Consider the following 13,171-nt stretch of genomic DNA (forward strand, 5'->3'; position numbering starts at 1 on the left):
ATGCAAATAATCTGCAAGTTTTTTCATGTGATCAGCTGTGACTGGATACAGCTGATCACATGGTAAAGGGCTGCTGTGATTGGCCCTTTACCTACTACTGTACTAATGGGCACTAGTGAGGCTGCACTGATGAGGCAGCATCGATGGGCGCTGATGAGCTGCACTGATGGGCACTAGTGAGGCTGCATTGATGAGGCAGCACTGATGGGCAATGATGAGGCTGCACTGATAATCAGTGTAAAAGTGATCTGTCAGCATTGCCAGTTATCAACTCTCCTTTCCTCATACAGTGACAGCGAGTGAGGAAAGGAATGCCAATAACCAGCACTTTTGTTTATATGTGATCAACTGTGACTGGACACAGCTGATCACATGGTTCACAATCAAAGCTGATCACAGCTTTGATTGGCCCTTTACCTCTATATGTGATCAACTGTGTCCAAAGGAACTGTGTACGTCTCAGGACTGACTTTACAATAATATATGTATTTAATTAGATTGCCTAAAGTTTAGCTTTAATATAACTACCACAAAATTACCTCACAATTAGGGAGCCTTATTTATCAATCTAACACACTTAGAAAGGAATTTCAGGCATTTAAAAAGGAAAACGCCCTTTAATCTAGCTAAGCATTCATTATATAAATGACACAAATCATCCAATGAACGTAAATACTGCGAGCATAAGTACTTGAAATGTGACCGAATTATGAATGGTAGAGGGAGGGAGGGTCAGTACTGTGAGTCAGGCAGATAATAATGCATTGCAGAGCTGTCAGTTCAACAATGGACTGGACAAGAGGAGAAAAGGAGAGAGAGCAAGCGAGAGGAGAAAAGCAGGGAGAGAGCGAGCGAGAGGAGAAAAGCAGGGAGAGAGCGAGCGAGAGGAGAAAAGCAGGGAGAGAGCGAGCAAGAGGAGAAAAGCAGAGAGAAAGAGCGGGCGAGAGGAGAAAAGCAGAGAAAGAGCGAGCGAGAGGAGAAAAGCAGAGAAAGAGCGAGCGAGAGGAGAAAAGCAGAGAAAGAGCGAGCGAGAGGAGAAAAGCGGAGAGAGAGCGAGCGAGAGGAGAAAAGCGGAGAGAGAGAGCAAGCGAGAGGAGAAAAGGGGAGAAAGAGCGAGCGAGAGGAGAAAAGGGGAGAAAGAGCAAGCAAGAGGAGAAAAGGGGAGAAAGAGCGAGTGAGAAGAGAAAAGGGGAGAAAGAGCGAGAGGAGAAAAGGGGAGAACGAGCAAGAGGAGAAAAGGAGAGAGAGCGAGCGAGAGGAGAAATGGGGAGAGAGCGAGCGAGAGGAGAAATGGGGAGAGAGCGAGCGAGAGGAGAAATGGGGAGAGAGCGAGCGAGAGGAGAAATGGGGAGAGAGCGAGCGAGAGGAGAAAAAGGGGAGAAAGAGCAAGCGAGAGGAGAAAAGGGGAGAAAGAGCAAGCGAGAGGAGAAAAGGGGAGAAAGAGCAAGCAAGAGGAGAAAAGGGGAGAAAGAGCGAGCGAGAAGAGAAAAGGGGAGAAAGAGCGAGAGGAGAAAAGGGGAGAACGAGTGAGAGGAGAAAAGGAGAGAGAGCGAGCGAGAGGAGAAATGGGGAGAGAGCGAGCGAGAGGAGAAATGGGGAGAGAGCGAGCGAGAGGAGAAATGGGGAGAGAGCGAGCGAGAGGAGAAAAGTGGAGAGAGAGCGAGCGAGAGGAGAAAAGGGGAGAGAGCAAGGGAGATGAGAAAAGGGGAGACAGAGAGCGAGAGGAGAAAAGGGGAGGGAGAGAGCGAGCGAGAGGAGAAAATGGGAGAGCGAGCGAGAGGAGAAAATGGGAGAGCGAGCGAGAGGAGAAAATGGGAGAGAGCAAGGGAGATGAGAAAAGGGGAGACAGCGAGCGAGATGAGAAAAGGGGAGAGAGAGAGAGAGAGAGAGAGCGCAAGAGGAGAAAAGGAGAAGAAGAGAGAGAGAGCGCAAGAGGAGAAAAGGGGAGAGAGCGAGCGAGAGGAGAAAAGGGGAGAGAGAGAGCGAGAGGAGAAAAGCAGGAAGAGAGCGCAAGGAGAAAAGGGGAGAGTGTGCGAGCGAGAGGTTAAAAGGGGAAAGATCGAGCGAAGAAAAGGGGAGCGAGCGAGCAAGAGAAGAAAGAAAGAAAGAAAGAAAGAAAGAAAGAAAGAAAGAAAGAAAGAAAGAAAGAAAGAAAGAAAGAAAGAAAGGAAGGAAGGAAGGAAGGAAGGAAGGAAGGAAGGAGAGCGGACAAAAGAAGGGGATAAGAGACAGAGGAACAGACAGACAGACATACAATAGATAGATCCGTTTCTAATCTAATCTGTGAAATAGGAAAACACTCACCACTTGTATGTTTTCGCTCTTCTCTCTGAAAGGAATGTTCTCATGCTGCCAAAAAAAAGAGAATAGATGAACATCTACTTTTCTATTCACATTAATAATTGGCTGAACATAAAAAAGCAATAAGAGTTTGTGTTTTTTGCAGCAAACAATAAGCATCTTCCTTTCCTCGTCCTTTCCTCCCTTGCCCCGAAACAGGAAAGGGAGAATTTGGTTGGCTGCTACAAGCAAATAGGGGCGTCTGGCGTGTTTTCTTTCCTCCAACCTCTAAACTCCCCTGCATGTTAGCTGCCAGTGGCTGCATAGCGAGGCGAGAGGTCATACAATAAATGTTGTTGGCAACCCAACATACCTTGATCCCTTCTTCTTTTGTGTGTGGATCGAGAATCTTGACAAAAGCATAAAAGAGCTGACGGATCCTGGAATCCCCTACGAATGCTATACGCCGATCGGCCAGGCAGTTTTTTCCATCACTACAAAAAAACAGCAAAGTATTTACTTTAAAGTGCCTGAAGCTCCAAAAAGTTCTGGAGCTTTTTTTCTTTTTAATTGCAAAAAGTAACTTTATTGAAGAATAAAAAAAAGATTGCAACATACAGCAAAAGTATACGCAGTAGTACTGAAAACAAGTATACATATAAAGAAAGAAGGTGAGATCATCATAGAAGGCACAACAATGGCATCATAAAAGAAAAAAACCTGTAGGGGGGGGGGGGGGGCAGATGTATTGAGATGGGCTCATGTACACAGGCAATCGGAAGCACCACAAGGAATGGGCACAAGAAGGGCGATGGAACCAACCGGAGAGGCCTCAACAAAACCATTACAAGCTATGACCCCAGGGAAGGCTCCTGGAGCCATCTGTCCAATATTTTATTAAATTTCGTAGGGCAACCCCTGTTAATATATGTCAGATGCTTATAAGATAGAACCTTATCAACCGCCAGTTTCCACGATGTAAGAGTAGGTGGTGTAGTGCGCATCCACTGCCTGGCAATGCATTTTCGAGCTCTAAACAAGGTATCGTGGAGAAAGATTTTAGTGGGCTTGTGTAGATCTCCATCCGGGAAAATACCCAACAGGCAGAGCTTAGGGTAGAGAGTCAGGGGGGACCCCATGTCATCGTGTACTGAACTATCTGCCTCCAATATCCCTGAAGCAAGGGGCATTGCCAAAGAAGGTGAAAAAACATACTCGGGTGGTGAGCACACATTGGATACAGGGTGTTTTGAGCACTCTTATACCTGGTGAGCCTGAGAGGAGTAAGGTAAGAGCGGTGGAGGACATACAGCTGGGTTAGACGATCAGAAAGTCTAGGGGAGACTGACTTGGGGGCATCCAGGGCCTCCTCCCATTCCTCATCCTCCAAAGCTCCCACATCCCTCTCCCAGGGTCCCTTCAGGACATTGTGCATGCGCCGGCTGCCCGAGAATGACCGAGTGCATACAGGCTTTCCCGAGCGGCCGCAGCGCATACGCAGTGTACATGTCGGCCGGCCGCCGCTGACGTTTGGTCAGCCCCAGGGAGAACAGGTAAGTGACTAGAGTATAAGCCGACTGGGACTTTTTCAGCATAAAAAAAATGTGCTCCCACATCCCTCTCCCAGGGTCCCTTCAGGACATTGTGCATGCGCCGGCTGCCCGAGAATGACCGAATGCATACGGGGCTTTCCCGAGCGGCCGCAGTGCATACGCAGTGTACATGTCGGTCGGCCGCCGCTGACGTTTGGTCAGCCCCATGGAGAACAGGTAAGTGACTCGAGTATAAGCCGACAGGGACTTTTTCAGCATAAAAAAAATGTGCTGAAAAAGTCAGCTTATACTCGAGTATATACAGTAGTTCTGCTTTAAAGGGAGGGCAGTAAGGAGGAGGGAGAGAGAGAGAGATGCTAAAAACACGATTTATAAATTAAGAACAATAAAAGTGGATGAAAATGCTAAAAACCTAACAACGAATAATACAACAGATAATATCTCTAAGCTTCACTATGCATTGCAGGCAGATGATGACAGGTGGGGGCAGGGTGCTTCTTGAAAACATCAAAGTATCCTGCCTCAGTACCCCTCTCAAAAGCCCTCAGTCCTGATACATGCAGCGGGAGGGGAAGTCCAACCCTCCTCCCCGCCGCCCTCCATGGCTTGCTCGGACTCTCCCATCCCACCGGGAGAGGTGAACGACCGCTGGGTGGTCAAGGACCCGAACAAAGCCAGGATCGTCTTTGATTGGCTCTCTGCTTTGGTAATCCGGAAGCGATGGTCTGACATCAATTCCAGTTTACCTGGATGTCAACGGCACCATTTTTAAAAAAAAAATCAAAAGGTATTAAAAAAACGGAATTTTTGTAAAATCTTACCTGTAAAATTCCTTTCTCTGAGTTCTCCGACAGTCGCCGCTATCTTCATATTTGTCACAATGGGATATTAGTCCCTGCTTCGTAGGAGTAGCTAGGCAACAGAATATGTCAATATTAAAGGTTTTAACATATTCCCACCCCCAGGGGGTGGTCCCCTCAGACAATACCCTCCCATTTCCTGTATCCATTCCCCAGTTTCAGTGGAATAGCAGTAGAGAGTACATCAAACCCCAAAAGAGGGGCGGGGGCGGCGACTGTCGGAGGACTCAGAGAAAGGAATTTTACAGGTAAGATTTTACAAAAATTCCGTTTTCTCTTACGTCCTCCGACAGTCGCCGCCATCTTCATATTCGTCACAATGGGGACGTCCCAAAGCAGTGCAAACATGAGGGGTGGGAAACGCAGTCGCGCCTAAAGGCAACGCCGTCTCCACATCAGAGAAGGGAACCTTACCAAAAGAAGGAACCCAGCTGGGCAACCTGAAAAAATTTGCTCAACAGGAGCAAAAAACCCAGGAAAACAAATAACCCAGGGATAAGAAACAAATCCCGAACAGATAAAGGGCCCAAAAACAAAGACCCTTACGGAACTGCCGCACTAGGAACCTTGCGGCCAAAGGAAGCATCTGCCGATGCCTGAACATCTACTCTGTAGAATTTTGTGAAAGTGTGTACAGTCGACCAAGTCGCCACCCTACACACCTGGGCCACAGAAGCCCCATGACGACAGGCCCAAGACGCACTCCACGATCTGGTAGAGTGCGCCCTCACAGGCATAGGGGGAACTTTCCCCTTCAAAGCATATGCCTGTTCAATGGTCTGTCTGATCCATTTGGCGATGGTGGAACCCGACGCCGCCATGCCCTTCCGAGAACCATCCGGAAGTACAAACAAGGAATCCGTCTTGCGAAAAGACTCAGTCGATTTCAGGTAAACCCTAATCGCCCGAACAACATCCAAGGAGTGTAACTGTACCACCTTCGGATGCTTAGGCTTCGCGCAGAGCGAAGGCAAGACAATGTCCTCATTGAGATGAAAATCCGAAACGCACTTCGGAAGACAAGAAGGGTTAGGTCGCAAGACCACCGTATCCAAGTGAACGACCAGGTACGGAGATTTGCAGGACAAAGCCGCCATCCGACACTCTGCGAGCCAAAGTGATCGCCACCAAAAAAATCGACCTACTTGGACAGCATAGACAACGAGATCTCCCTGATCTGCTCAAAAAGAGCACGTAGTAACACGGACAGAACAAGGTTCAAGTCCCAAGGAGGCAAAGGATCCCTCCTAGGAGGGACCAGATGTCGCACCCCTTGAACAAAGGTGCTAACCAAGGAGTTAGACGCCACAGGACGTTGAAAAAGAACGGCCAGCGCAGACACCTGACCCTTGATCGTAGCCAGCGCCAAGCGCTGGTCGACACCCGTCTAAAGGAAGGACAACACTCTAGACACCGAGTAGGTGCGAGGTGAGACCCTCCTGGACTCACACCAGGCAAAATACGCCGTCCAAGCACGGTAATAGACCTTCCCCGAGGAAGATTTCCTCGCATTGATCAAAGGGTGAACGACCTCAGGAGAGAGACCGCTATCCTGCAGGATTTCCATTTCAACAGCCAGGCCGTCAAAGCCAGCGACTGTAAAGCAGGATGGAATATCGGCCCTTGAGACAGAAGATCTACCCGAAGAGGCAGACGCCATGGAGCGTCGATCGCCAGATTCACGAGATCTGCGTACCAGGACCGGCGAGGCCAGTCCGGTGCCACAAGAATCACTGTGTTTTGTTCCGAGTGCAACCTGCGAAGGAACCTGGACAGTAATTGAATCGGTGGAAACGCATACATCAGCCGATACTGATGCCACGGGACTACCAACGCGTCTGACGCGTCTGCCCGAGGATCGCGCGTTCTTGCCACGAACCTTCTCACCTTGTTGTTCAAACGAGACGCGAACCGGTCGACCTCCGGAAGACCCCACTTCGCGCACAACATCTGGAAGACATCCGGGTGGAGGGACCATTCCCCCTGGTCCAGGGTCTGGCGGCTCAGATAATCCGCCTGCCAGTTCTCCACCCCCGGAATGTGAACCGCCGATCTCGCCGGGACGTGTGTCACGGCCCAAGACAGAATGTCGGCCACTTCTCGAGCCGCTCGGGCACTCCTGGTGCCCCCTTGGCGATTGATGTAAGCCACCGCCGTGGCATTGTCCGTCCGCACCCGAACCGGGCAGCCCTGCAGCCTGTCCGTCCAACGACGGAGGCAGAGATGTATCGCTCGCAATACTAGAATATTGATCGGAAGGGAGGATTCCTCCTCTGACCAAGTTCCCTGGGCGGACAGAACGCCCAGAACACCACCCCAGCCCGACAGGCCGGCATCCGTGGTGATCACCGTCCACGAAAGAGGACGAAAAGACTTGCCCCCCGACACCGATGGGGACTGGAGCCACCACAGAAGATCCCTTCTGGTGCGATGACTCAAGGAAATCTGGAGTCCCAGAGACTGTGGTCGCTCGTCCCACCTGGACAGGATCTCCGCCCGGAGCCCCCTCGTGTGAAACTGGGCGAAGGGAATCGCCTCGAAAGCCGAGACCATCAATCCCAGACACAGCATGCACGCCCGGAAGGACGAGCACGGAGCGTCCCTGAGGGACCCGACTTCTTCCTGAAGAGTCCCGAGTTTGTCGTCCGGTAGGAAGACCTTCGCCTGGACTGAGTCCAGGACCATTCTCAGGTAGGGAAGACGAACCGACGGACACAGCGTCGACTTTGGAACATTTATCGTCCACCCAAACTCCTGTAGAGTTTGCATTGTGACGGACAGGGCCTCCACCAGACCCTGGTTGGTCGCAGACCGAACCAGAATGTCGTCCAGATACCCCAGGACAGAGATGCCCTGGGCTCTCAACAAAGCCAGAACCGGTGCAAGCACCTTGGTGAACACCCGTGGGGCAGAGGCGAGACCAAAAGGCAACTCCACGAATTGGTAGTGATCCTCCGCAATGGCGAATCGAAGGTACCTTGACCCTCGTACGCATCCTTCAAGTCGATGGAGGCCATGAACTCCCCTGGAACCAGGGCAGCCACCACCGACCGCAGTGAATCCATGCGGAACTTGCGAACCCGCACAAAGCGGTTCAGGGCCTTCAAGTCCAGGATCGGACGAACTTTGCCCTCCTTTCTGGGCACAGTGAACAGATTGGAATAGAACCCCCGAAATCTGTCCCGGTGAGGTACCGGAAGCACCACTCCCTGAGCCCGCAGGTCCCGCACCGCCAGGTGCAGAGCCCGCAAAGGATCCGGAGACAGTTGAAGATTTGAGGGAAAAAATCTGCTCTCCGGCCGAGAGAGAAACTCGATCTTGTAGCCAGACCAAATGATTTCCTGAACCCACCTGTCCCGAACCCGGGCCAGCCAGGGCTGAAGAAAACCGAGCAAGCGTCCCCCCACCCCAGAACTGGGTGAGGGCGCCCCTTCAGGCCGCATTGTTACGCGCAGCTTGTCCGGACTGCCCGGACTTCTGCTTACCTGACTTCTTATGGGAGCCTTGACCCTTGAAGGGCTAGTGGGAGTGTGGCAGGAGCGTGCTCTTGCCACCCGTGACCCCCTTTATCAGAGTATCCAAAGAGTCGCCAAAAAGGCGAGACCCATCATAAGGCAGATTGGCCAAGGTTTTGCGCGAAGATTGGTCCACAGACCAACACTTCAACCAAACCAAGCGGCGAGACAACACCGCCACACTGCGCACACGTGCAGCCAGCGGTACCATATCCAGGTCCGCATCACACAGATACATGACACCCTGATGGATTTTATCCACCATATCCAAAGTCGCCGGGGAGGCAGATTCAGCCACCAGGACGCGCCTAAGCACCTGCGTCCAATTCGCGACAGCCTGGGCTGTCATAAGTGAAGCAAATAAAGCTTTCAGCATAGACCCGGTAACAGAGTAAGTATGGCGGGCAAGAGACTCCAGTCTCCTGTCCGTGGCATCCCGGAACACCGGGGCGTCCTCTGAGGGAACCGCAGTGGACTTATTCAAAACCGCCACCGCGTGATCCACCGGAGGTGGCACACACCAACGTTCATCAGTAGCGGGTGTGAAGGGATAACGCAGCCTGAACCTACTTGGTACAGCAAAAGGCTTGCGTACATTGCGCCATTGCTCCTTAACAGCGCGCTGAAAATCATCCGTGCAGGGGAAAACCTGCGATGACTTGCGCCTTTTTTGTGTCCCATAAGCCGCCAGAGCAGCAGGAGGACATGGTTCATCTTGTAAATGCAGCGTTTGCTTGATAGAAGCAATCAATTCATCCATGAGTGCAAGCTCTTCAGGCGAGCCAGGGGGAGAATTATCCGCCCCTTCTACCTCAGCCTCCACCTCGGACCCCACAAGATCCAGGGAGGAACGGGACCCCGATAAGGAGACCCCAGCCATAGCAGCCCCATCACCATCATCCTCTGAATCAGAGGAAATTAAAAACTCCGGGCCTTTTTTGTGGATTGAGCAGCCACCAGCATTTGCACCTGAGCAGCAAGATTAGCCACAACTGCAGCTAAATCCCCCCCTGGGGGGGAAACAGCAGTCCCTCATGAACCCACCAAAGTGGTAGGATATTTGCTTTCCTGAGAATCCATTGCCCCCAGATCAGACCGGAAAATAAAGGGTTAACAGCCCCTACAACAAGCGCGGTGAGCGCTGCCCACCGCCACACACACTAGCACAATCGAGACCCCCACAGGGATAAAGGCTAAACTTAGGCAAGGACACAGGGATAGAGAGGATAAAACCTGTAAAGACCACTGCTGCTGCTCCGATCGGTGCGCCCAGGGAAAAGGATGTGATGTAATACAGGGCGCTTCTGTGCAAGCCTATGGAAGGCTACAAGAAAATGGCCGCCAGCAGTGTTACCATGCGGCCGGAGCGAGCGCTGACAAAATGGCGTCGTTTGGCGCCGAAAACTCCGCTCCCTCACCTCAGTGAAATGCACAGTAAACCTGGCGGACCGCCGCAGCGGTCTCAGTAATGTGCCCCAACACGATTCATGCATGTTATACAGCACACAGTCTGACACACAAGCCCAGTCTGACACAGAAGTGCAGCACAGCCCCCCTCCTTGCAGCACACAGCATGCACCAGAGAAATAGGGAACATTTACAGTGTGACAGAGGCAGGGTTACACAGTCCCAGACTGACACCCCCCAGACAGACAGGTCCCCACATAGATTTACACTTACCTCATAGGCGGCGTGGGGAACCCGCACAGGCGAACAAGCCACTGTACATGAGACAGGGAGAGTCGCATCCAGGACGCAGCAAAGGTGGGTTAAGAAACCGCACAGCGGCCAGTGAGGTAGCCACCTCACCATAGCATCCCTGCACGGAACAGGGATGGGTCGTTCAGAAAACTCAGGAGCGGTACCTGACTGAACGCTCGATGGCGGGCTGAGAAGCCACTGACCCACAACCTGCGAACAGGGGGGCCAGCCCGAGACGCAGCCCGCATGATCCTCTTCATCAGAAGAACTAAACTGATGCTGGTAAAAATAACAGCTAAGTAAAGAAAGAGAAAAAAACTCAAATAAAATCAAAAAAGAAGAGAAAGGCTGAGACAAAAGCCCCAGCATAGAGACATGCAGCCACTCCTGACAAGCTAGACATTGAAACTGGGGAATGGATACAGGAAATGGGAGGGTATTGTCTGAGGGGACCACCCCCTGGGGGTGGGAATATGTTAAAACCTTTAATATTGACATATTCTGTTGCCCAGCTACTCCTACGAAGCAGGGACTAATACCCCATTGTGACGAATATGAAGATGGCGGCGACTGTCGGAGGACGTAAGAGAAACAAAGTTTCAAAATGGTGCTTAGGTATTTAGATTTGCTTAACTCTTAGGTGCAAAGGGGTTAAGCTGTGCTAACTCCATGGAGGAATCATATTGTGGGTCATCTCCACCCCAATGCTGCAACTGATGCCCAAGTGCACTGACGTTAGTCAAGCCTGTCCTCTCACTCCTCCTCCTCACATGCCGGGTTCTGATTGGTCATACCTGGACTTGTACTTGTGCATCATACAGCTGTACGGCTGCCATACGTTCTCCCCGAGGAAGCGGCCGCTGGATATAAGGTACCCGCACATATCATCTCCTGCAGAGGAAAGAAGACAACACACAATCTACTATTAGCAATGACAACTTCTCCATTAAAGAAATCATAAAAATAATAAAGAAGACATGAGAAAGGTTAGCGGGTTATCAAAGCTCCATCATCACACACCATATACATTGTATGAGCCTACACAGCACTTTCCAATATCCGCAATTTCACAGGAGTGAAAGTTTTACTGTAGGAACAAGGCAAAGTATGGTGTCCATGGTATATAAATACCCACATCTGATGCTTTTACATCCTGGGGTGTAGGACATCATTTTGGCCTAGACCAGAAACCAGGAAGTAACTGAAAAAATTAAAAAAAAAAAAAATCTTAAAACAAGCAATTGTGATATACCGTCTCATTTATCTACTAAGGCTTGCAGCATATGGGTTAAATATAGTCAATGTTGATTGAGAGAATTTAGTTCTGCTTTAAGGGAGAGCAGTTGGGGGACGCTAAAGACGCAACCCAGCCACATGTTTATAACCCAAATACAGAGGACGGAAAAACACAAAAAACGTTGCCAGTTGTTACACAATACTACAAATACAGCAATACCAAGATACAGCAGGAGAGGGAGCTAATCAATACACGAAGACAAGAGGACCTGTATCTATGAGAAATTATGTGGGGACTATAGAGGGGGAGGGGACTGCAACTATGAAGGGAGAGGCGACTGCGAGGAGAGAGGGGCGGAGGCGACTGCGAGGAGAGAGGGGCGGAGGCGACTAGGAGTATAGAAGCGGAGGAGACTAGGAGTATAGAAGCCGAGGAGACTAGGAGTATAGAAGCCGAGGAGACTAGGAGTATAGAAGCCGAGGAGACTAGGAGTATAGAAGGGGAGGAGACTAGGAGTATAGAAGCCGAGGAGACTAGGAGTATAGAAGCCGAGGAGACTAGGAGTATAGAAGGGGAGGAGACTAGGAGTATAGAAGGGGAGGAGACTAGGAGTATAGAAGGGGAGGAGACTAGGAGTATAGAAGGGGAGGAGACTAGGAGAGTAGACAGGGAGGATACTAGGCTTATAGAAGGGGAGGAGACTAGGAGTGTAGACAGGGAGGATACTAGGCTTATAGAAGGGGAGGAGACAAGGAGTGAAGACAGGGAGGAAACTAGTCTTATAGAAGGGGAGGAGACTAGGAGTATAGAAGCCGAGGAGACTAGGAGTATAGAAGGGGAGGAGACTAGGAGTATAGAAGGGGAGGAGACTAGGAGTATAGAAGGGGAGGAGACTAGGAGTATAGAAGGGGAGGAGACTAGGAGTATAGAAGGGGAGGAGACTAGGAGTATAGAAGGGGAGGAGACTAGGAGAGTAGACAGGGAGGATACTAGGCTTATAGAAGGGGAGGAGACTAGGAGTGTAGACAGAAAGGATACTAGGCTTATAGAAGGGGAGGAGACTAGGAGTGAAGACAGGGAGGAGACTAGTCTTATAGAAGGGGAGGAGACTAGGAGTAAAGACGGGGAGGAGACTAGGCTTATAGAAGGGGAGGAGACTAGGAGTGTAGATGGGGAGGAGACTAGGAGTATAGAAGGGGAGGAGACTAGGAGTGTAGATGGGGAGGAGACTAGTAGTATAGAAGGGGAGGAGACTAGGAGTATAGATGGGGAGGAGACTAGGAGTATAGAAGGGGAGGAGACTAGGAGTGTAGACAGGGAAGAGACTAGGCTTATAGAAGGGGAGCAGACTAGGAGTGTAGACAGGGAGGAGACTAGGCTTATAGAAGGTGAGAAGACTAGGAGTATAGAAGGGGAGGAGACTAGGAGTGTAGACGGGGAGGAGACTAAAAGTATAGAAGGGAAGAAGGCTAGAGTATAAAAGGGGAGGAGACTGGGAGTATGAAGGGATCCAATTAAAAGGGAATACAGGGGTATAACAGAGGAACAATAGTTGAGGCCAGGTCAGGTGATCATGATATTATAGAAATCCCCCAAAATATAGAAGGGGAGGAGACTAGGAGTGTAGACAGGGAGGATACTAGGCTTATAGAAGGGGAGGAGACAAGGAGTGAAGACAGGGAGGAAACTAGTCTTATAGAAGGGGAGGAGACTAGGAGTATAGAAGCCGAGGAGACTAGGAGTATAGAAGGGGAGGAGACTAGGAGTATAGAAGGGGAGGAGACTAGGAGTATAGAAGGGGAGGAGACTAGGAGTATAGAAGGGGAGGAGACTAGGAGTATAGAAGGGGAGGAGACTAGGAGTATAGAAGGGGAGGAGACTAGGAGTATAGAAGGGGAGGAGACTAGGAGAGTAGACAGGGAGGATACTAGGCTTATAGAAGGGGAGGAGACTAGGAGTGTAGACAGAAAGGATACTAGGCTTATAGAAGGGGAGGAGACTAGGAGTGAAGACAGGGAGGAGACT

The 13,171-nt window shown here is 50.6% G+C and overlaps 1 protein-coding gene across 1 annotated transcript in view; it reads right to left on the reverse strand.

Annotated features, from left to right (window-relative positions):
• CASD1 (CAS1 domain containing 1) overlaps positions 1–13,171 on the reverse strand; it is a gene marked incomplete at its 5' end in the record, with an annotated part of 90,086 nt that overhangs the window by 54,877 nt on the left and 22,038 nt on the right. Inside the window, 3 exons of the mRNA XM_082258246.1 lie at positions 2,305–2,349; positions 2,654–2,774; positions 10,704–10,800. Of these exons, the coding sequence (XP_082114372.1) occupies positions 2,305–2,349; positions 2,654–2,774; positions 10,704–10,800 (263 nt within the window). The remainder of the gene's footprint in view (positions 1–2,304; positions 2,350–2,653; positions 2,775–10,703; positions 10,801–13,171) is intronic.

This window comes from Pelophylax lessonae, assembly GCF_965119305.1.
Source record: "Pelophylax lessonae genome assembly, chromosome: 5".
NCBI classification, from domain to species: Eukaryota; Metazoa; Chordata; class Amphibia; order Anura; family Ranidae; genus Pelophylax; species Pelophylax lessonae.